Genomic DNA, 22,120 nt, shown 5'->3' with positions numbered 1-22,120 from the left:
ATAGTTGCTGCTTTTTAGTGCAATAATACGCCTTTGTCACATATTTTCATTGCAAATGGCTAATATGGTAAACGGTGTTAAATGTGAAAGCATTAGATCGATTGTCGCGACCGATACATATCAAGTCGATCTTTTTTTCTTTTTTCTTTTAATGCTGATACAAAAATACTCCGTCCAATTCATTTTATGTATTTTAGTTTGAAAGAATACAAAATTCAAGAAAATAAGAAAAACTTTTGAATCTTGTGATATTAAACCAAGTATATGTATAATGCCAAAAGTACCGTTGAGTGTTGTGGTTTTAAATTAGCAGGTCATATTGGATGTTTGAATTAAAGAGTTACATCCCCCGGTCCATATTATTTGGTCTTTTTGCCTTTGACAATTTAAGAAACTATTTACTCTTAGAAACTAAGAAGGATTGTGACTAAATTATCCTTAATTAAACTTGCATCTTTCTAAGGTGATAAGTATAAAGAGCATAGGAATTGAAGAGGTCTGATAATTACACTTACACTATCGAAGCACCAATAAGCGTAAATTTGAAAAAATAAAATTAATATCTTCTTCATTATGTAAAACACCACATAAGATAAAAATGAAAAGATTATATCAAATAATATGGACCAAAGGTACTGCAAAATATAAAAAGCAACGTTCTTTTGTAGTAGCGTTCTTCTGCCACCTTCATTCTTGCTGTGTTCTTGGTTCATTTTGTGAAATAGGACAAACCAGGCTTTCAATGTAAATTTCCGCCGAAAGAGCACAACCAAATCTAGGACACTTTGGAAATCTGAGTGAGTTATCCTTTGGATTGTATATCATGAAAGTGGATTCAAACACAAGCAAAAATTCACCTCTTTTTGACAAATAAAAGGATTGAGAGAACAAATATCCCATAGGGTCTAGAGTATAATTGATGGTGAACATCTTTATCCAAGATTCTTTATCCCCATACTCTTTCATAAACCATATATCTACATGAGTACTTGGATTTTTGCAAATCATAGAAAGATTACTTCCCAACGCTCCAAGCATGAGAATCCCATCCTGATCTCTATAGCAGGGTCGCTCCACCTTTCCCCACTTCTCATCAGCCAAATCAAAAGAGGCTATGCTCCAGCCCCTTTCGAAACCAAGACCAGCACTACTAGCCCAATGAAGCTTCCCATTTACAAATTTACCTGAACTAATTAATCGCACTCCACTCTGAGGACAATCAATTCTTCGCCAAGAATCATTCTTTAGGCTATACATATCGACATCATGAATATCATGCAAGTGACCACTATTATTAATACGCACTACTTTATAATCATCGTGGATCTCATCATATCCAAAACCATATATGAAATCGTCAATATTCTTCGGGTTAATTTTAAAATCAGGCAGTTTCTTGTACTTTCTAGTTGATGGATTCCACAAAAACAAATTTTTAGTCCCATTTACAAGACAAATCAGTCCATTGACCGACCCCTTAATCGAAAAAGATATAGAGGTGTTTTTCATGGGGTAATCCTCCAACTTAGATTCCTCCATAATAGACTCATAAAGTAAAGACTTAAGAGAAAAGTCCTTAAGATTGTATTCAGGTTCAACGATCCTCAACATAACCCTGTGGTTGGTGTAGTCCTTGTTATTATTAGCTGATAAACTCAGATGAGACTTAATAAACTTAGGGCTACATATCAAAGCAAGCCAAGATTTCGAAACAGACCTGAATCGCATGAGAGATTTCACTGGAAGCCTTGAGAGGATTTCAGTAACAAGATCAAAGCAAGGCAAGATTTCTTGTTCTTCAGATTCTGACTTTTCTTGCTTTCCTTCACTATTCTCTCCATTCAGTTCTTCTGTAGGTAGCATTTTTGATATGGTGACCTTTATGAAAATGTTGGAGCTTATAAAGAGAGAAAGAAAGCAAGAACAAAGAAAATGATGGAGCTGATAAAGAAAGAAAGTAATTCATATTCCTAAAATACTGTACTATATCTCACTTCGGAATACCATCCAAAAAAAGTTCACATTCGGAAAGAAAATTATATGTAATCATATTTTCAAAATGGGTTACTAATTTTTATGTAACTAAAGTCTAAATATTTCTTACGCTATTTAGATTATTTTTACATGTCAATTTATGATTGGACTATGATGAAGTCAGGATGTAACTTAATGGTCAATGAAGTTGGACTAACACATAGTGAGACCAAATGTTTAAATCTTACCATAGGCTAAAATTGCTAAGTGATTCTTTTTCACCGGTGAGAGCGTTGTGGATATATAAACTTTCGGGGTACATGTAGCAACGGAAGTATCAGATATATAATGAATTGATTGAAGTGAACGTAAGCTGTTTTGAGCCAATACTATTAAGAAACAAAAATATGATATTATGAGTTGGCAAACTGAATATGAACCTTACAAAACTTTATAGAAGTTGTGAAATATGAAGTATTAAATCCTTTATTGAGGCGGCCATAAAATTACAGTTACTTTGTAGTTTTTTTCGTCTTTTTCATTTTATGTTGATACATCCAACGTTGGAAACGTTCTTTGAAAATATGAAAACATATCTCTACGCGGATGGACTAAAATAGTACCTATTGATAAATTCGGAAAAAATGTTTAGCAAAAACACTTTATATGTGATGGTTATGTAATTAATGATAGGATAGAAAATGGGTAAAAATCATTTTAGTCCCTCAACTATGCTTTAGAAATCAAGTACCTTCTCCAATTTTGAACAATTGACATTTTCAATGCGAAAATGAAGCTGAAGATTGGTTTAACTTTTTTACTGTAGTATACTTCTTAGACAGTAATACAACTTATTTTTAGGCTACTGCTTAATTTGTTTGTATTTTTTCTTACGGAAAATTAATGGCAAAATATTATTTTATACGTGTTTAAATATTTTATAAAAAAATCTCGAAAATGGTTTTATTTTTGGTAGAACCTTGGAAAACATTCTAGTTTATTTCTCTAGTTTTTTATTTTGGTACATTTGTTTAAACAAAGAGAATTATAAACAGTCAAACCTCTCTTCAACAACATATTTTGTTCCGAAATTTTTTTGACTATTACAAAAAAAAATTGCAGTAGGGAAAATACAATATTTCATAACATGAAAGAACAGACACAAAAATATAAATGGCATAGTGAAATGATATTCTAGATGATGGTTGTTATAGAGAGGTCTAACAAAATAAAAAATATGATCATATTCGCCAAAAGTAAAAATAGCACACACTAAGTATAAAATGAGAGGTCGCTTGAAATAGTTTGGTCATGTCATGCATTGATCTCCAGATGCACTGCTACGTAGGTGTGAAATCATGGTGAGTGAAGATATTAAAAGGGAACAAGGTAAACCTAAAATCATATCAAAAGAGAGTAATCTTAAAAAAACTACAAATTCTTTAAAAAAAACGTAGACCTTTAGTGAAAGATTGTGCCCAATTTTTATAGGCGATAATCATTGAAAATAATAAGTACTTAGATTTTACTAATGTGTTTACTTCAAGTCCTATACTTCTAGGAGTTTTTCAACTCTATTAGAGATTTTTATGCCAGTAAAATTCTTATGGTTGGCTTTCAATTTATTTTTTTAGTTAGTATAACAATGTTACCCTGAAATGATTCTAGTTAGGGAAACTTGGAGCCCGTTTGGATTGGCTTATAAGTTGGCTTATAAGCTGTTTTCAGCTTTTTTGAGTGTTTGACTGGCCAGCTTAAAGTCATTTTATGCTTAAAATAAGCTCAAAAAAATAATTGGACCCATTTGACTTAGTTTATCTAAAGCAGCTTATAAGCTGAAAACAGCTTATAAGTCAAAAAAAATAAGTTGGACTACCCCAACTTATTTTTTTCAGCTTATAAGCTGCAAACAGCTTTAAGCTGTAAGCCAATCCAAACGGGCTCTTGATAGAGTTTATATAGAACCACAACTTGTGACATAGTTGTTGTAATGTTTGAGAACATGCAACATATTTTCTTCGTTTCAAAATGTTTGTCTTTTTTTTTTTTTTTTTTTTTTAAGTTTGTTTAAAAAAGCATGCCTCTTCTTTTTGGCAACTCCTTAATTCCAGATATCCATGCGGCATGTTTAAGATCACCAGATTAAAGGACATTTTGATATATTCTACGTATCTTTAGTTAACAGCAACAAGATTCAAAAATCTTATTTACTTTCTTAAACTCCGTATCAAGTTAAAATTAGACAAACATTTTAAAATGGAGGAAGTAATTAATAATAGTCCTTATACTCCCTAAATAGAGTCTTAAAATGTAAGGCAAAAACACGTCATGTATGATTGATCATTATGTAATTATAGTATGGAGGATCTATTTAATACATAATATACCCTATATACTATTCCATCTGTCCCAGTTTATTTGAAGGGTGAAAATAGACTATAAATTCACAAACATATTCTTCGAATACTTTAAAATAAAATTTACATTATTGAAACTACTGAAAAAATACTGCGAGTCAGCATAACTAATGATTCAAAATATTTTTAAAAAGTTCGAAAAAATTACAGTTCAAATAAACTCAATTTGAGTACTCCCCAAACAGTAACGGAGGGAATATTTATTTAAGAGTGGTGTTACTGACTATTTATAGCTAAGCTTGCAGCGTCGTTACATACAAAATTTAGATTTGTTTGTTCCTCGTTAAAATATGCCAACTATCTTCATTTTTCTCTTTAATTACTCGAAAGGACTAACACTTTAAGTTGAAGAGAAAATAGAGAAACATTTCGACTCAAAAAAAAAAAAAAACACCCCTTCAATCTTCATTCATGTAAGTTCACGATGATCACTTTTAGTTAGAAATGTACATGTGTATATAAATTGAAAGGAATTGATTGTTACCTCATCATGGTCCTACAAAATATTAAAAATCCTAATGCTACTGTAAAAAGTTTATACAAATTAGTCTGACTATTAGTATCATAAGCTATAAACCCAGTTCAACAAGTCGTCATCATCATCATAAGCAGTAGTACTATTCAATATGTTCACACCATAATATTCCTGCTGATTTTGTTGTTCAACATCGTCATGGCCTATATTATCTTCAGAATTACCCCATAATCGCATTGACAAGTCGAAGATTTCTCGATTAACAGGCCGGGCCATATCAGGATTATCTCCGTCCAGTTCCCTAACGGTATTGAAATTATCCTCTAATGCTACGATCTTCTTCGTTAAATCCTCGCCGAGGATTTTGAAGTTGGGAATTGAATCCATGATGTGATTGTGTAGTTCATCTGTTTGTGGATATGGGATATACCCATTGTTGCAGTTGAAATGCCAGATGGACTTTAAAATCGCCAAATCCTGATGATCATCATTATCATACTGATTGTTGTTTAGCTCATTATCAGTTTGATCTCCTTCAGGTATGTCCGATGGTCCTCCATGTTCGAATTTGGAAAATTTAGGCACGATGGATTCCAATTTGCATATTTCAGACATTGGACGTTTTCCTTTTTCAGCAGCTTTTCGTTTATCTTCTTGATTTTCATCGATTTCTCTGTCCTCTTCGCCTTCATGTTGTTCTAATTCTTGCTTTCCACTATCATTTTGTTCGGAATTTTGATGATTGCCACTATGTTCTGCTCCTGCATTCTCTCTGTGTTCTTTGTGCTCGTGTTTTTTGCCTTCTTCTTCTTCAGCTGTGGAACATATAGGCACGATTGAATCATATAGTTCAGACATTGGGCGTTTTCCTTTTTCAGCAGCTTTTCGTTCTTCTCGATTTTCATCGTTTTCTCTGTCCTCTTCGCCTACGTTTTGTTCTGATTCTTGATTTCCACTATCATTTTGTTCAGAATTTTGATGATTGATAGTATCTTCTCCTCCTGCATTCTCTCTTTGTTCTTTGTGCTCATATTTTTCGCCTTCTTCTTCAGCTGTGTAACATAGCGGCACGATTGCATTGTATGGTTCAGACAATGGGCGTTTTCTTTTTCCTCCTCCATTTTGATCTTCATCTCTTTCTCCTAATTTATTCCCTCCAGGTTCTTTCTTTTCTCCTTCAGCCAATTCTTTTTCTTGATTTATACTATCTTCTTCTCCTTTATCTGGTACAGATTCTTGATTTCCATAATCTTCACCTGTTTCAATCTGTCCATGCTCTCTTTCTTCATTCTTATTCCCTTTCATTTCCTCATCTGCTTGTCCACCTGTTTCATTAATTCTACGAAATTTAGTCCCATCAGAAACTGCCTCTGTTGCATTTCCATCTTCTTCTTCATCAGTACTAGGACTGCGTCTTCTTTTACGTTCATAATTCAAAGCAAAGACGGTGGAATTAGTTGAGCAAGCATCAGATAGAGTAACAACTTCTGCTTCTTCTTTCTCTATAATTTCACTGAATGACTCGTCACATAGTAGTTCTGTTTCAAGAATATCAATGGCGGCTCTATTTTCTTGTAGACCATTATTTCTGTGAATGTGCTGTGGTTGTGGAGGTGGATCGGCAATTGGTGATGATGAAGTTGAAGATGAAGATGAAGATGAAAAAAATGTATTTTCAAGATTAGGATCTTCTGCAGGTAACATTTTTTCAGAGAAAAAGATTTGAGTGCAAAACTGAAAGAAAAAAGAGTAAATATATTGTACACTTGTTTTGAATATGAAGTGATCTGATGAGATGGTTAACCGCCGTTATATAATAAAATTAATTTAACTTATATATCCCCTGAAAAGATTGTCCGTAAGACTGTAACAAAATATGTTTAATTTTACTGCTGTAAATTCCGTAGGCACTTAAATTCTACCCTCTCTGGTTGAAAAATAGTGTCCCTAGTTTGAGCTTATTCAATTTCTTTGCAATTTTTCTATTGCAAAATTATTGGTAACAGATTATTTACTGTATGTTTAAATATTATATACAAAAATCACAAATAATTACTTTTGGGGGAAGAACCTTGGAAAGCGTTGGAGCATATTTCTCTAGTTTCTAATATTGGTACGTTTGTTTAAACAAAGGATTTATCATTTGTAACTTGCTTAATTTAGTTGATAAGAAAAGAGAATTAGAGAGTAAAAGAAAATGTTTGGATCTTAAATTTGTTGTCAAATAAAAGTCTAACTTTGTAATTATTTAGTTCTCTGTTTACATGTTTAATTGTTGTCATATCTTTATTATCTTTTGTCATAATTATGTTTCTCAAGATTTTTTCTTTTTTCAAGAAATTTTCCTGTCATCCTCATATCTCTATCACCTTTTTTACGTCTTCTAAAAAAAATTCTCTTTTCAAGAAATTATGTTTCTCAAGATTTTTTCTCTTTTCAAGAAATCTTTTTATCATCATTCCATCTCTAATATCTTTTTTATAGCTGTGTTAGAACTTCGTCATGCTGTGACATCGTCTTGCCATTAAGCAACGATGAGATAAAAAAAACTTGCATCATTGGAAGAGAATTCTAATGTGATATTTAAGGAAGAAAATTAATACGATTACTCTTTAGAACCCAAAATTAAGTTTTCGTTTTCAGATCTTTGTAGATTGAAATGATATACCATGATATTATCTGGCAGTAGATTTCCAATATAACTCTCATAGGCTTTTGAACCCTTAAAAGCAACATTATTTTACCCTCTTGTAATGGATGTTTTTGCCCTGTGCTTCTTGTTATTTGGAAGTGGGAGTCTATGTTTGCACCAAAAAAAAAAAAAAAAAAAAAGAAGATAAAGGGATAACATTTTAAAGAGTGGCCTCAAACTGTTTATGCAATTCTCAGCCGTAGTTTAATGGACCAAATATTGTGCTGAATATCATAGAACTTAATTTGAGCTTACATGAAACTGAGGAAGTGTACAATAACTCTTTTAAATACCCAAGCCCAGTGCAAAAGACAAGAAAATTGGAAAGAACAATCAGGTGCTTTTTAAAAGACTAATCAAATAATTTTCGGTGGCGGAACAAGAAGCTATCAACATTTTCTTTCGTGTAAACACAACCAAAAAATAATGCACAGGGCAACTCTCATTCGAACAAAGAATTATCAGCAAAATTGACAAAAAATAATTTCAAAGAACAAAAAGAATGATCCTAGCTACTTTTTTAAGTACAAGTGAGCTGCAAGAAAGGACAACAAGCGAGCTGCAAGAAAGGACACATTGATGTAGCGCCATGTAGCAGATCATCTCTGAAACCGTAGCTTTTGTCAGGTCTCTGCTCCGCTCAAGTTAGCCTACCAAGCAACGAGTCAATCTCCTCCGGGTTTCTATCTACCATGCCTGGGATTCTAAAATGAAAAATAATTTATCCCATTATCTTCGTTCACTAAGATACCTAAGCAGTTATCAAACTCAGACAGGCTTAAATGGAGCAACATGGCCAATAAGGATTTATATAGCCGATCCCAACTTGCTTGGGATTGAAGCATAGTTGGTTTTGTTGTACCCAGATCCCTAAGCAAATCATAACATGAAACAAACAAACAAATAAATAAATAAGTTACTCTAGGTAGCATATATCATAACATCGACATCCTTTTTCTTTTCTCTTTTTTATTTTTATTTTTTATAACCGTGGTGTCCGGGCTAACTTGTGTGCAAAAATGCGAAGATATCACCTAGTGTTTTTGTCTCCGTTGGATTTGAACCTAAGACTTCATGGTTCTCCTCCCACTTAATTGACCACTACGACACACAATGGGGGTATCTCAACATCCTAGAACATCTACTATAGCTAGGCAAAATAGAACTAATCAAAAGGGAAACAAATAATAAGAGCTAGGTACCTTGTACCTTTTGAGAAAATTGTATTTAAGGAGTGTCATCGTCTGAACTAGAATCATTAATTCGCCTGTCTGCGATAGCTGGAAAAAGCTTCCGATGCTGATCAGGTCGTGCTGAAGGGATGGATTGATCCGGTCGCTGTCGTGGTGAAGGGATGGATTGATCAGGTCGCGGTGAAGGGGTGGATTGATCAGGTCGCGGTGAAGGGGTGGATTGATCAGGTCGTGGTGAAGAGGTCGTGGTGGATTGATCAAGCCGTGGTGAATGGATGGATTGATCAGGTCGCGGTGAAAGGGTAGATTCTGAAGTTGTAAGGGCTACATTTTCTTTCCTTGGTGTGCTATTTAACTTTCTCGGAGCATTTTTCACCTCTCTGCATACCTTATCCAAAATAACCAGAAAATCCCTAACAATCACAAATAATCGCAGACCTTCATCCTTCTTAGCATTTCCGTGGAAATAATCACCCGTGCTCTTAACAAGAGCCATAATTCGCTTTTCTTCCTCAAGTAACGACATGACTTCACCCTCAGCATTCTGCACAAAGTTCTTCAATGTCTGGTGAAATCCATCTTCCTCATCTATATTCTTCATCTCTGAATTTAGGAAATCGCGCGCTTTTATAAGTGCATGGCCAAGTTTGGCCACTGTGCCTGTTAAGTTATCTGCATCCAGAATTGCAGCTCTTTTTACATGTTCAAGATCACTACTCAAACCGGAGACAACTTGTAAACCAGTATTTCGATACTGATCTTCTGAATCCTGAGGCAAATCCTCGAGCAGATCATCAGACTTGATGCTAGACAAGCTTCGTTGATCCCTGGCAGCACGGGCAGCTCGTATACCTTCTGAACGGATTATCTCCTGAACAACAAAATGCAACAACGTAGTTTTCCCGTCTATTCCTTTTACATCTGATAATTTCAGAAGCGTGTCAAGTTTAAATGCTTGTGCACCACCACGAAATGTTCCATCATTCATTCGATTGCCAGTTTTCAAAACAGCCTCAAGGAGCTTGAGAAACAGCCTGCTATTCCGGAGTTCTGTGCAAGCAGCCTGGACCACATAAGAACATGCATGAAACACCAAAGTTAAGAATAATACAAACATAAGCTACTAACAGATGCCACAAATATAGAAGCTTGACTATAAATGCAGGTCATATTTCGGTATTGCAAAGTGAAGTTCCAAAATTCTCCTGCCACTTTTCCATCATGAAAGTCGATAATTATTTGAAATTCCAAGCTTCTAGAAAACTCTGCTTTACTTCAACATAGGGAAAGACAAATAGAATCAGGTAACACAACCACAATAAAGCAGAGTAAAAAGCAGTGTAACATAACACCTGTTATAGCCTTAGATGCACAAACACAATCTTCTTACTAATATCAGCATTTTATATGATAACATTGGGCATCTTATATGATAATTACGGTCACTTTCCAAGGTGGATTTCCGTGTATCAGCCCACTTGTTTTTCAGTCAATATGGTTCTTGATCATTTTTAGGAAACAAGGTCAGTTATGGTTGGTCAGTAAGGATTCATATAGCCAAGTTATTTGGGACTGAGGCATAGTTGTTGCTATAGTTGTTGTTGTTGTAAGGTCAATTATGCTTGTAAAGAGGCCAAGGTTTTTGGTCGGCAACATATAACAGGGGCAACAATGAAATGTCCATATAAACACATTGGTTCTTCAGACAAGTTCCACTTAGATTAGTGTTGGAAGTACAAGTTCCTGATCTCAGCGAGTTCCAGAATATTTCAGAGTATTTCTTACAATATGAAAACCACAAAACAAGTTAGGAGATTTCACTCTTTACAACCCAAAAGTAGACTTTATCAAGAAAACAATCTGACCTCCAAGGTGGCAAATGATTCTTTAATCAGGGATGCCTCATCCTGAAGAGTGCACATGAAAAGCAATGTCTCTAGCCTCTTGAATGCAAATGGAACCTCAACCAAGGCTTTCAGGAACCGCTCTGCCTGCCCAAGCCGAGAAAGATCCCCAGCGTAGATCCTCAGTTTCAGTTCTTCCTCCGCAGTTGGTGCCATCTTAAGCAAAGTTTGAATGAGTTCAGCAGGCAGCTCATTTCCTGAGTAAATTTAAACCACTAGTCACGCTTTGGTAGCTGCAAACTCTAACAACAAACAACGTTCCACTTCCAAGAAATATGATTTTGTGATTTTGAATTAATAACTAAGCATTAAATCAAGTATAATTAGGCATTTAAACAACAATTTCCAAGAACAATTTCAGAAATAATAATAGAATACAAAAGCAAATAAATCTTTAAGGATCAAGAATCAGAGGTCGATACAATGATCTAACCCCCGCTGCCGAGAGCTGAGAGTGGCACATGGAATTAAGGCATGTAAATAGTTCACCACAGAAGTATGGCATACAGCTAGAACTAAATCTTTGAGGACCTTTAAGAAATTCAATGATTTGGCATGAAGGAGATGGAAAATCGACAATAAGTTAAGCACAATGCTTTCCTTGAATTACAAGATAACAATAATAATAATAATTGGCCTAAAAAAATCTTAAAACAATTGAGAAGTGAATGTGCAGACAAGTCTTCCACAGTCCTCTTCATCTTCCACACTCCTCTTCATACACTTCTTAAATTTTCTCATTTCAATCTTTCACAGATTTTTCCTTCAGTTAAATGCGTGCTGAAGCAATAAGATGCAAACATTATTTATCTGTTAATCATTGCAAACGATCATAGAAGCCTCTACGTACAACATGGGTTTTTATTCAATATAGTGCCAAAGAAGACATTCTTTTTAGCAGTTCTTTGATTTTCAAACATTGAAGGAGTGAAAGAAGGAACAGATGATCACCTTCTTTCAGTGCATCACAAACTTCTTCAGTTGTCACGTTTAAGGCTTTAAGAAGAATAGATAAATTCTGTGCCTTCTTCTGGTCAATGATTTGAATATATAGGTTGGAAGCATCTTGGGCGGAGTCCTTCTTTGACCCATTCTTCTTTTTCTCAGCAGAAGCATATCCAAATAGAGTCTCTATCTGCTCTTCATCAAACCTGTTAAAGGATATTCACTGTCTATTGAGCTCCTTCCTAAATTAAAATGATTTTAAAGCTGCATAAAAAGCAAGAAATAGACTTACTGGAAAGATCCTGCCTTGACTTGATGCCAAACCATTGATTGGTCAGTGTTGGCTTGAACCTTATCCCAGAAGAAAGGCTTAAGCTTGGTTTTGGCATCAGTATCTTCCTCCTCAGTTGAAGCACTTGTGGATGCATTTGGTCCAAGAGGCGAACGTCGAGGTGGCTTCAAGCCTGAGGAAGGTGGCCGAGGTGGACCACCGGCGGGAGGTGGCGGTCGAGGACCAGGTTTCATAGGTGGAGGAGGAGGAGGTCCAGGTGCAGGAGGACGTGGACCAGCAGATGAAGGCTTTACTGGTGGTGGAGGTGGTGCAGCAGGTGCAGGAGTTGTTGGCTTTGCAGGAGGCGGAGGTGGGGGTGGGGTTGGCTTAGCAGTAGCTTCAGAAGAAAACACCCTACCAGGGGGAGGTTTCAGGGGAGGCATTCCAGCAGGTCCTGTCCTTCGAATCTCAATTTTAGGATCATCATTGGGATTGTTATTGAATGAACGGTTACCACCATTACTGAATGAAGCTCCTAAAGCAGATGACTTATGCGATGAAGAATAGTCGCTCGAGCTTAAGCTAAGAAGAGGCCTCTCATCATTCAACCCCTTTTTGGATCTCCTACAGCACTTACAACAACAGCATATGCACAGAAGTACTACGAGAACAGATATGGCGGCGGCAGCTGCAATAATAGGAACCCCAACCGCGTCTTTTTTCTTACTGGCTTTAGCTGCAGATTTCTTTTTTGAGTTTTTGTCATCTTTTGATTTAGATGGCTTTGAATTAGGAGGGGCAGGTGGTGGATTAGGGGCTTCTTTCAATTTGCGCCGTTTAGGAGCTCCATGCAAGGAAAATAGAAACTCCACACACCTGGCATACCGATTTGGTGAGCCCTTCTCCTCTCCACATATAAGAAACAAGAGATTTTTTTCCCTCAAACAACCTAGAAGGGCTTGCTTAACTAGCGGATGCAAGTCATCGACATGCTTATTTTTTTCTCCCCCACTTGAATCTTCTGCGACATAATACTCGAGATCTTCAACAGCTTCATTAGCACGTATTAACTCTACCCTACAGTTCAACCACAGTAGCTCAACCTGCAGCAGAAGATTTGATCAAACTTCCCTATGAATGCTCATTCTCAAACATGTACATATCAAATTAGTATTAAAATCTCACAAGAATTCATTTCAGGAGAGTCAAAGGACTTTTTTTTTTTTTTTTTTTTTTTTGAGAATGGAAATTCACAGGTGGAGTTATGGATGCTGATCCAGGTTCGAGTGAGTTATAACAACAGGGAACTTGGAGGGTTTTTTGGGCTTCTTGCTAAGTGCTTCTGCTTTGGTATTAAAGATATCAATTAGTGGGTAAATCTACAGACCCTGTCTTTAATGCAAACTCAATTTTCTTTTCACTATGTTAATAAAAACAAGAACATAAAACACTGTCACAAGTCAAAGCAAAGTTAGTGGGACAAGAGAACAGCACAGCAGATACTTATTTGATCCAGAAATGAGATAAAGCACAGGTTGTACTAGTAATAGAGAATAGCAGATTCTCTCATTAATTGCTACAAACTGCATGGCATGAATCATTCGACAACATAAGAAATTGATGCTCAAGAAGAGCTAAGGCAAGTGATCGAGTAACATATGCTAGTACGTTATCACAAACTCCTACTGCTACATATTTTATTAGGAAACATATGCTAGTTTGTGATCAAAAAATCCTACTGCTACATATTTGTCGAAGGCAAGGGATTGATTAATGCTAAATTCCCCCTAATGCTGCTCAAGAAGAGCTGTACTATCCAACAACAACAACAACATACCCAGTGTAATCCCACAGGTGGGTCTGGAGAGGGTAGAGTATAGGCAGACCTTACCCCTACCTCGAAGAGATAGACAGCCTGTTTCCGGTAGACCCTCGGCTAAGAGCTATACTATCCAATTAACAATAAAAGACCAATTAGGTAACTCAAATTTTTTTAAACGCACATTTGGTTGCATATCAGAATGGCTCAAGCTCAAAATACAATAAGAAAGTTTAGTACCATGTCCCTATTAGTCTCCTCAGACTTGATGAGATTGGCAAGTAAATGATCATCTAAGTCCTTCTTGCTTCCAGGTGCTGCTACCAAAGTGAAAAAAGACATAAACAAGAACACTAAGAAATGAACTACTCCTCTCACACCCATTTGCCCTTGTTAGAACATCAAAGAAGTAAAATATGTTTTTCATGAATATTTCTAGATAAACCCCACAAACCCCTTTATGTTCCCTTCCTCAATTCTCCCAAAGGGCACACGAAAAGATCAATTTTTTTTTGCTACATTAACCTCCCAACTCCAAACAGGTTAAAAAAAAAAAAAAAAAAAAAAAACACCAATCTTTCCACTTCCAAAAGTCTTAATCACAACCTTTTTACAAGAATCTTTCAACCACCTCAAAATTTCATGCAAAATCTTAATTACAGTGCCATCAAACACACTCCATAAACAAATAAAAAAATTAAAAAAAAGCCTTTTTTTGCAATGATCGAATACCCACCTCCTAAAACCAAACAAGAATAATAATTACAATTTTACAATGAACGTGCCATTCAAAAAACCTATGCCCCGCACCCAAAAAATCAAAAAAGAAATATAAAATTCTTTTTTTTTCACTTGGGGTTTTTGTATGAAACAAGATCAAGCAAAAATGCTCATATACAAATAATCATACAAGAATTTGGGTGCGGGTCAAGGATGGACATAAAATTGACCCGAAATAATTCTTTGGACAGAAAAAAAAAAAAAAAAGTGAATTTTTGTTCTTCAAGAAATGTTGTTGTATGGATGCTAACAAAATTTACCAATCATTTTTTGCATTTTTGTTGTTCAGGGTGTAAATTCTACATTTTTTTTTTTTTTTGTTTTGCAATCATTTTTCCTTATTTTGAATTTCCATTGCGAAAATGACGCTAAAGAGATCCATGCATGGCCGCTAAAGGGTGGTTCATTTACGTTATTAAATATGAGGGATAATTGCATTTTCGATTGTTCAATTATCGATAAATTTTTATTTGGATCTTTTGATATTTGGCTTAGCATATTTAAAAATTAAACTCCATTTTGTTGAAATGTGTATTTTGGTCCCGTTGTACAGAATATATGTTATATTTAGATCGTCTTTACAATTGTATGACCCTCAATTATGGAGTTACAATTTGAATTTAACATAATACATGGATAATTAAATGTCTAACATTTAATAATTCGTTAAATTTGTGAAGATTCGCGAGCAAATGGATAAAAAATGCACATCTTAATTAGATAAAAGTTGAATGTCTTAACCAGATATCACAAGGGTAAAATTAGAGTTTGTGAATATCTCAACGACTAAAATCGCAAATTTCCCTAAGATTATGAAAATTTTCATATAATCCGTCTATCTTGTTTTATTAAGTCGATTTGATTAGGGTCAAAATGTAAGATGTTAACTTGTGCGTAGTATATAAAATTGTGTTTGACATGTAAAAAATCTTATCAACATTTGGAATATATATATATATAATTTGAACTGTTTAAGGTTATAAAAATTATATAAAACAATAATAATATATAAAGGATACTTAGAGCTCAACTAAACTAATTTGAATTTACAGAGTGTCTTCCATAACTAATTTCAGGAGGAGTGAACAAAGTTATTCGGTATCTGATAGAGAGGGTAACAAGTATTCCGTGAAACTGGAAAAAAAAAATGCTTGTAAGGTGGCCTGGATCCGACGGTTATAAAAGTCTCCTCCTTGATTCAATAGTTGACGAAAGATTGCAATGTTAGCAAATATCATCAAAGAGCAACAATAATTTCAGCAGTAGCCCACTTCCTAAGTAAAGTGGCTTTTTTTAAGTATTGAAAAGGAGTAGGCTTAATACCTAGATGGACCCTTAAACTTGACATGTTTTGTAAGATAGACATATAAACTTATTAGGTGACCAGATAGACACTTAAACTTACTCAAAGTGTATTTTTCAAGTTTTTCAGTTGTTTTGAAAACAAAAACTATATTTTTCAAACACTCACAATTTTCATGGCCAAACAAGCCCTAAATATATCACAAAATATTTTTTTTAAAATGCAAAAATAAGGCAAACGCATATACATGAGACTATAAATGTGCACTTAAACCAATAAATACTCGCTAATCGCAATTTTGCAGCTTTCAATTAACTCGAATTTTTTTTTTACACTTGAATAATTAAAAAACAATAACTTTAACCAATAAAAATCCTTAAAAAAAGAAATTTCAAATTAAGAAATTTCTAAGTTCAGTATTTCAAGTGTAAAAGAAATTTCAAATTAAGAAAATTGTAAAGCCGAGAAGAAAATCCTTAAAAAAAAGAAATTTTTTAATTTGAAATTTCTTTTTTTAAGGATTTTTATTGGTTAAAGTTATTGTTTTTTAATTATTCAAGTGTAAAAAAAAACCGAGTTAATTGAAAGCTGCAAAATTGCGATTAGCGAGTATTTATTGGTTTAAGTGCACATTTATAGTCTCATGTATATGCGTTTGCCTTATTTTTGCATTTTAAAAAAAATATTTTGTGATATATTTAGGGCTTGTTTGGCCATGAAAATTGTGAGTGTTTGAAAAATATAGTTTTTGTTTTCAAAACAACTGAAAAACTTGAAAAATACACTTTGAGTAAGTTTAAGTGTTTATCTGGTCACCTTATAAGTTTATATGCCTATCTTACAAAACATGTCAAGTTTAAGGGTCGATCTGAGTATTAATAATTCCAACCTGCAATGGCCATGAATTTTGCTATGTGAATCTGACCGATACCATCTGCTTTTTGCCCTATAGTGGATCTGCAGATGCCATTTGCTTAAAGCTTATTTAATTTCCATTTTCCACAAATGAAGAAATATTGAAGAAAGTTGAAAGAAAAAGTTGCATAGTGAAACTGTTGGTGATTAATCATCAGCATGTAAATGCACTTCCAAATATTCCTTTCACACTTCACTTCTTCACTAGAATTACTACATTTTATTTCTTAATTTTTTAAAAATTACATTGAAATTAGCTCATTTTTTCTTTAATTTTACATATGATTTGTGAACGTTATCCAATATATAATAGTAAAGTTATAAAATTATCTTTTGTCAGATTATAATAACTGAATTATGTGTGAATTTCTCAAAAAATATTGTGTCATATCAGTGCTCTCGAACTTTTCTAGAACCAAACGACTTATATAGAGATCTATTTTTATTTTACCTTTCGTCAATTAAATGTTTTTCAATTATCTTTTGCTTAAAGTACGATTAGTTGAATTTTGTAAACGATGAAACTTTTTTTATTTTTATGATATGAAATTTACATAGTAGCAAAGCGTTGATGTGACGAATGACGCGCCACAACCTGGCACCAAAACTTGGCATTTCAATCGTTTCTACTTTGAGTTACACATAGTCCAATTACTTTAATATTTATACTCGTAATATGTTTGTTCGACTTTACTGTTATATTGAGTAAATTTTAATGACATCCTCTCTCCGAACTGCTCCTTCAATAATCAGTAAAGCCTTTTGAACCCCATAGAAGTGGACTTTCCTCTTGCAATAAGGTCTCTGGCTAAGTCCAAAATTTTGAAAAGGACGTGCAAATCAAGAATACCAAAATATTCATGGAATAATTTGACCTTGTACTTCAAGACTTCAAGTACACTTATATGACAAACAATTTGTTATGATGGTGGATTCAGAATTTTGAGTTTGGGTTTTAAAAAATAATTCACAAGGTTTTGGAAGAATTATTTTGCATGTTAAATAATTTTTTTAATATAAAGACAATGTTTTTTGTCAATATTACTGTGTTTCGCCGAACTCATAATCAGTGCTCTGGCCCTGGCTATTTTCATTTGAGTTTTAAGTCATACCATATATTATCAATTAAAGAATTTAAATTACTCCAATTAGATTACTTTTACCTGTCGTAACAACTAACAAGCAACACGTCGGTATCATGTATATAAGTATATAACCTAAAGTCATTTTATTATACCACGTCGCCTCAATTCAATGACTGCCGCTAATTTGCACTGGTGTTCCACGTGTAATTTTCTCATACTTTACGTATATAAGAGAAAAAAGATCTTGAAAAGAAATATATTCCCTTATCTTTACAGCACATTTTTCCAAATATTCCTGGAGAATTTGTTCTCTGCTTTGTTTATAGTCATCACTAATAGTACTATAGTAGTATAAGACGTCTCAAATTCTCCTCCATCAGTACTGAAAAAATTCAAATTTCTTTTCTTTTTCATCCTTGAAATGAATTCAATGACCAGCTACAAACAGTTTGAAGTTCAATTTGAAGAACCAAACCCCAAAAAATGGTGTGTTCTATTAAAAGAAGATGTGTTTGTAACATTGATGAACAAGGGGAATTTTATAACACATAAAGTTCTATGTGAAGGTTCACTGTTTAGTCCATTATTGTTTGGGAAATTTTTTGATCCTTCAGATGCATTTCCACTTTGGGAATTTGATTCAGATGTGTTATTGTCCAATGCTCGAAGCTCTAATAATCAGTGCACAGTTGATTGGGCTCAAACTGACACAGATTATGTATTGAGAGCAGAAATACCAGGTAAGTTCCTCCTAATTTTGAGTTTAGTTATGAGTTGTGAATTCTCAAATAGTCAGTTTATATATTCAGAGCCCGTTTGGATTGGCTTATAAGTTGCTTATAAGCTGTTTTCAGCTTTTTTGAGTGTTTGACTGGCCAGCTTAAAGTCATTTTATGATTAAAATAAGCTCAAAAAAATAATTAGGCACATTTGACTTAGCTTATCTAAAGCAGCTTATAAGCTGAAAACAATTTATAAGCCAAAAAAAATAAGTTAGACTACCTCAACTTATTTTTTTTGGCTTATAAGCTGTTTTCAGCTTATAAGCATAAGCCCATCCAAACAGGCTCTCAGTGGATCTATTAACACAAATATAGAGCTTTTTCTAAACCGGTAGCTAGAACATCTAGTTCCACCTCTGAATTTTATAGTCCTGTCGAGAAAATTGTAACAAGTATGTTGCATGTCTACCGGGGGTTTACAAAGTAAACCGATAAACCGCACCGATAAATCGAGTCAAATCGAGAAAAAAATCCTACTAGTGGTTTGGTTTGACTTGGTTTGATGTTGAAACAAAAAACCCGACCATAATTGGTTTGGTTTGGTTTTAACTAAAAAAAGTCAAACCGAACCAAACCAACCCGACAGTACATGTATTCAATTTTTAAAATATTTTATACATAAAAATATTTATTTGTAATGTAATTTATAAATATTTCTTAAATTTTTTCGTAGTTTTTTTATCTATTATCATATTATTCAAGCTCGAACTTAGAATTTTGAATGTCAATAAGTTTTATATCCTATGGATATTAGTAACTCAAATAAAGTTCAAACCAAAACCAACCCAACACTAATGCTAACAAAAGAAATTCAATTTATCACTAGGAATGACAATAATGTTGGATATCTATTTTTTAGTTTTGCATAATTGATTTAGAGAGTAAAAATACATAACTTAAATTTTTTTTCTTTGTCATGTAATTAATACTTATTTTAGCATGACTTAGTATTATTAGATTATGGTCATTTTCTTTTATGGCTTGTTAATTAGCAATATTTATTTTAACCGATTATATTAGCTTTTGTTGAATATTTTAATACAGTGTCATCACTCTTCTCACGTTTTGTTTTATTTTCTTAAGAAACACCTTAATTATATAGTTGTATCTTCCTAGGACTAAAGAAATATTTGAAGTAAAAGTTATATGTTTTGTGTCAAGACTATTCCGGAAAAAAACCCGAAAACCCCAAGAAAACCGAATAACTCGAGAAAACCCGAGGTTGAAAAACCCGAATTTTATTGGTTTGGTTTGGTGTATAAATTTAAAAACCCGACGCAATTAGTTTGGTTTCCGAACCCCGGTCCATGTACACCCTATCTACAACACATTAGCCTATTGATTTCACGTATGGTTAGGGAACTTTTTCACTATATGCAATAATGTCACAAAATTAATTTTTGTCATATTAAAATAATTAATTATAGCGATTATAAGTAAAGTCACAATTAGAACAGTACTATTTTTGTCACTTTAAAGTGACTGAATTACATGTTTGCTTAGAAAATACAAATTATAGTCAAATTTCCGAATCAGAAAACACAAATAACAGGAAGGTCAAATTTCCAAATCAGAAAATACAAATTATAGAGAAAAAAATCACCATGTGAAAATTTGACTAGCCATATTCTATAAAACAAAAGACAATTCAAAGATAAATAATGAAACCAAATAAACAAATAAAGTAACAACAATTACTCGATGTTGGAAGTCTGACCTTCAAGTCATTTATATTTTCTAACTAATTCAGACATAATTTAGTGTCTTTAGTGTAACAAAAGGTAGTTTTGTAACTTTAGTATTATAGTAGGTAAATATAGTAGGTAAATTCAGTAACTTTGAGGTGACAAACATTATTAGCGTGACTTTAAATGTTATAGGGAATAAATTTAGTGATCGTTTGTGATATCTGCAACAGGAGTTGGTAAAGCTGGCATTCGTGTTTCCGTTGAGGATGGGAAAGTTTTAGAGGTCAGTGGGCAGTTGAGGCTAAAAATAGAGACCGGGACGAAGGACTGGAGAGCTGGAAACTGGTGGGAACACGGCTGTGTTCGGAGGATTGAACTGCCTGAAAATGCAGACTGGAAGAAAACAGAGGCATTCTTGAGTGGTGATCACAAATTCTTAGAAGTTAAAATTCCAAAGATCCCTCCAAATATTAGTGATGTACCTTGAAGGAGCAATTAAGGGGGAAAATAAAGACTCTGAGATTGCCTAACAGAGATGTATAAAATGTAATCAATATTTTGTATGACAGATTATTCATGTTAGTAGTATAACATTTGGAGAGTTTAGGGAGTCTCCATGACCAAAAGAGAAACTAAACAAAGAAATGCATCAATTACGAAGATATATAGGAACAAACTCGACTAGTTAATACATTCAGGTTTAGTCTGTCAACTAGAGAGTCAACTGGAAAAAATAGCAACTCCATATGCAGAAGAAATGGGAAAAAAGAATCCATACATATATTAACCAAAAATATGTCGGAAAAATACTGAAATTATTGTTGCTTCAGGCATTACAAGGAACAATGTCATTAAGGATATTTCGGTGATGTACAAGTTCTTCTAATATAAATTAGGAGCAGAAACAACAAAGATTAAATAGACAAGAAAACTCTAACACAATAGAAGGAAGGAGCAGAGTTTTTCTTGATAGATGCCCCTCTCAAAAGAAAAAGATATGTATATATAGTAAAATAGTGATCATAATGATATAATTAATGACTAAAAAATTGTGTAATAGCGGCTAAAAAATTGAAATAATATATTGACTCATTTATATGATAGCTATAATACACTTTCAAGAGGATAAAGCTGGACATAGTTAAAAGAATGAATCCGAACATTTTCTTAATCAGTGAAGAGTGAAGACCCTTTCCTTTTGAGAAATTATATATTCCCAGTTTTCTAACAAAACATGCTTAAATCGTAGTTTTGAACTCCATCCCATTCGATTTTCCTGGTTAGTAGCGAAGTGCTATATTCAATTTGTTAGTCTGGCTATAAATGCATGTTGAACCACCATTCATATGAATAGAAAGCCATAGTAAAAGTTCATTAAAGAGATCTAGATTCACAACTTTTGTTAATCTAAAGTAACTAATCGCTGACAACATATTAGTGTAGCGGCTTCAGTCCTTATTACCTTTCTCGCCTCCTTTCTATATATCTTTATATCTACCAGAATCATGTCTTCGACACTCAATTCTGGCATTTATGGTGATGGACACACTTGAGCGAAGTTTCATTGATCTCCTATAAGTGGAAGATAAATTAGTTGTAATGTGCAGGATGCGATCCTTAATAGTTCACTATTGGTAGAAGTCAATGTCCGGGGTTCTCAAAGACTTGTTCGGACTAAAATAAGGGGCGGGTCTTTACCAACTTCAAAATATTCGATATGGATGGTCTGTACGAAATCCGCTCACACATGGGGATGTAGCTCAGATGGTAGAGCGCCCTCTTAGCATGCGAGAGGTACGGGGATCGATGCCCCGCATCTCCATTCCTCTGGTTTTTATTTATCTTTCACTTTGTCCCGTTGCTCCCACATTGGTAAG

At 33.9% G+C, this 22,120-nt stretch overlaps 3 protein-coding genes across 3 annotated transcripts; 1 reads left to right on the top strand and 2 right to left on the bottom strand.

Annotated features, from left to right (window-relative positions):
• Positions 1 to 687: 687 nt before the first annotated feature.
• On the bottom strand, positions 688 to 1,863 carry LOC132617630 (F-box/kelch-repeat protein At3g23880-like). Its single transcript, XM_060332679.1, has 2 exons — positions 1,615 to 1,863; positions 688 to 1,518 (listed from the first exon to the last, which is right to left on the bottom strand). The coding sequence occupies exons 1-2, from the start codon at positions 1,861 to 1,863 to the stop codon at positions 688 to 690; spliced, it is 1,080 nt and encodes a 359-aa protein (XP_060188662.1).
• A 5,529-nt stretch (positions 1,864 to 7,392) lies between these two features.
• Positions 7,393 to 14,919, bottom strand: LOC132617638 (formin-like protein 5). Its single transcript, XM_060332687.1, has 6 exons — positions 13,931 to 14,919; positions 11,893 to 12,974; positions 11,607 to 11,806; positions 10,617 to 10,852; positions 8,768 to 9,814; positions 7,393 to 8,262 (listed from the first exon to the last, which is right to left on the bottom strand). Exons 1-5 carry the CDS (start codon positions 14,072 to 14,074, stop codon positions 8,786 to 8,788), a joined length of 2,691 nt encoding a protein of 896 aa, XP_060188670.1. The 5' UTR covers positions 14,075 to 14,919; the 3' UTR covers positions 7,393 to 8,262; positions 8,768 to 8,785.
• A 3,134-nt stretch (positions 14,920 to 18,053) lies between these two features.
• Positions 18,054 to 20,811, top strand: LOC132617639 (21.7 kDa class VI heat shock protein). The gene is made up of 2 exons (XM_060332688.1): positions 18,054 to 18,513; positions 20,474 to 20,811. Exons 1-2 carry the CDS (start codon positions 18,195 to 18,197, stop codon positions 20,728 to 20,730), a joined length of 576 nt encoding a protein of 191 aa, XP_060188671.1. The 5' UTR covers positions 18,054 to 18,194; the 3' UTR covers positions 20,731 to 20,811.
• The last annotated feature ends 1,309 nt before the right edge of the window (positions 20,812 to 22,120 follow it).

The sequence above is a fragment of the Lycium barbarum genome, chromosome 11 (genome assembly GCF_019175385.1).
Source record: "Lycium barbarum isolate Lr01 chromosome 11, ASM1917538v2, whole genome shotgun sequence".
Taxonomy (NCBI): Eukaryota; Viridiplantae; Streptophyta; class Magnoliopsida; order Solanales; family Solanaceae; genus Lycium; species Lycium barbarum.
This window is presented reverse-complemented; position numbering and strand designations above follow the sequence as displayed.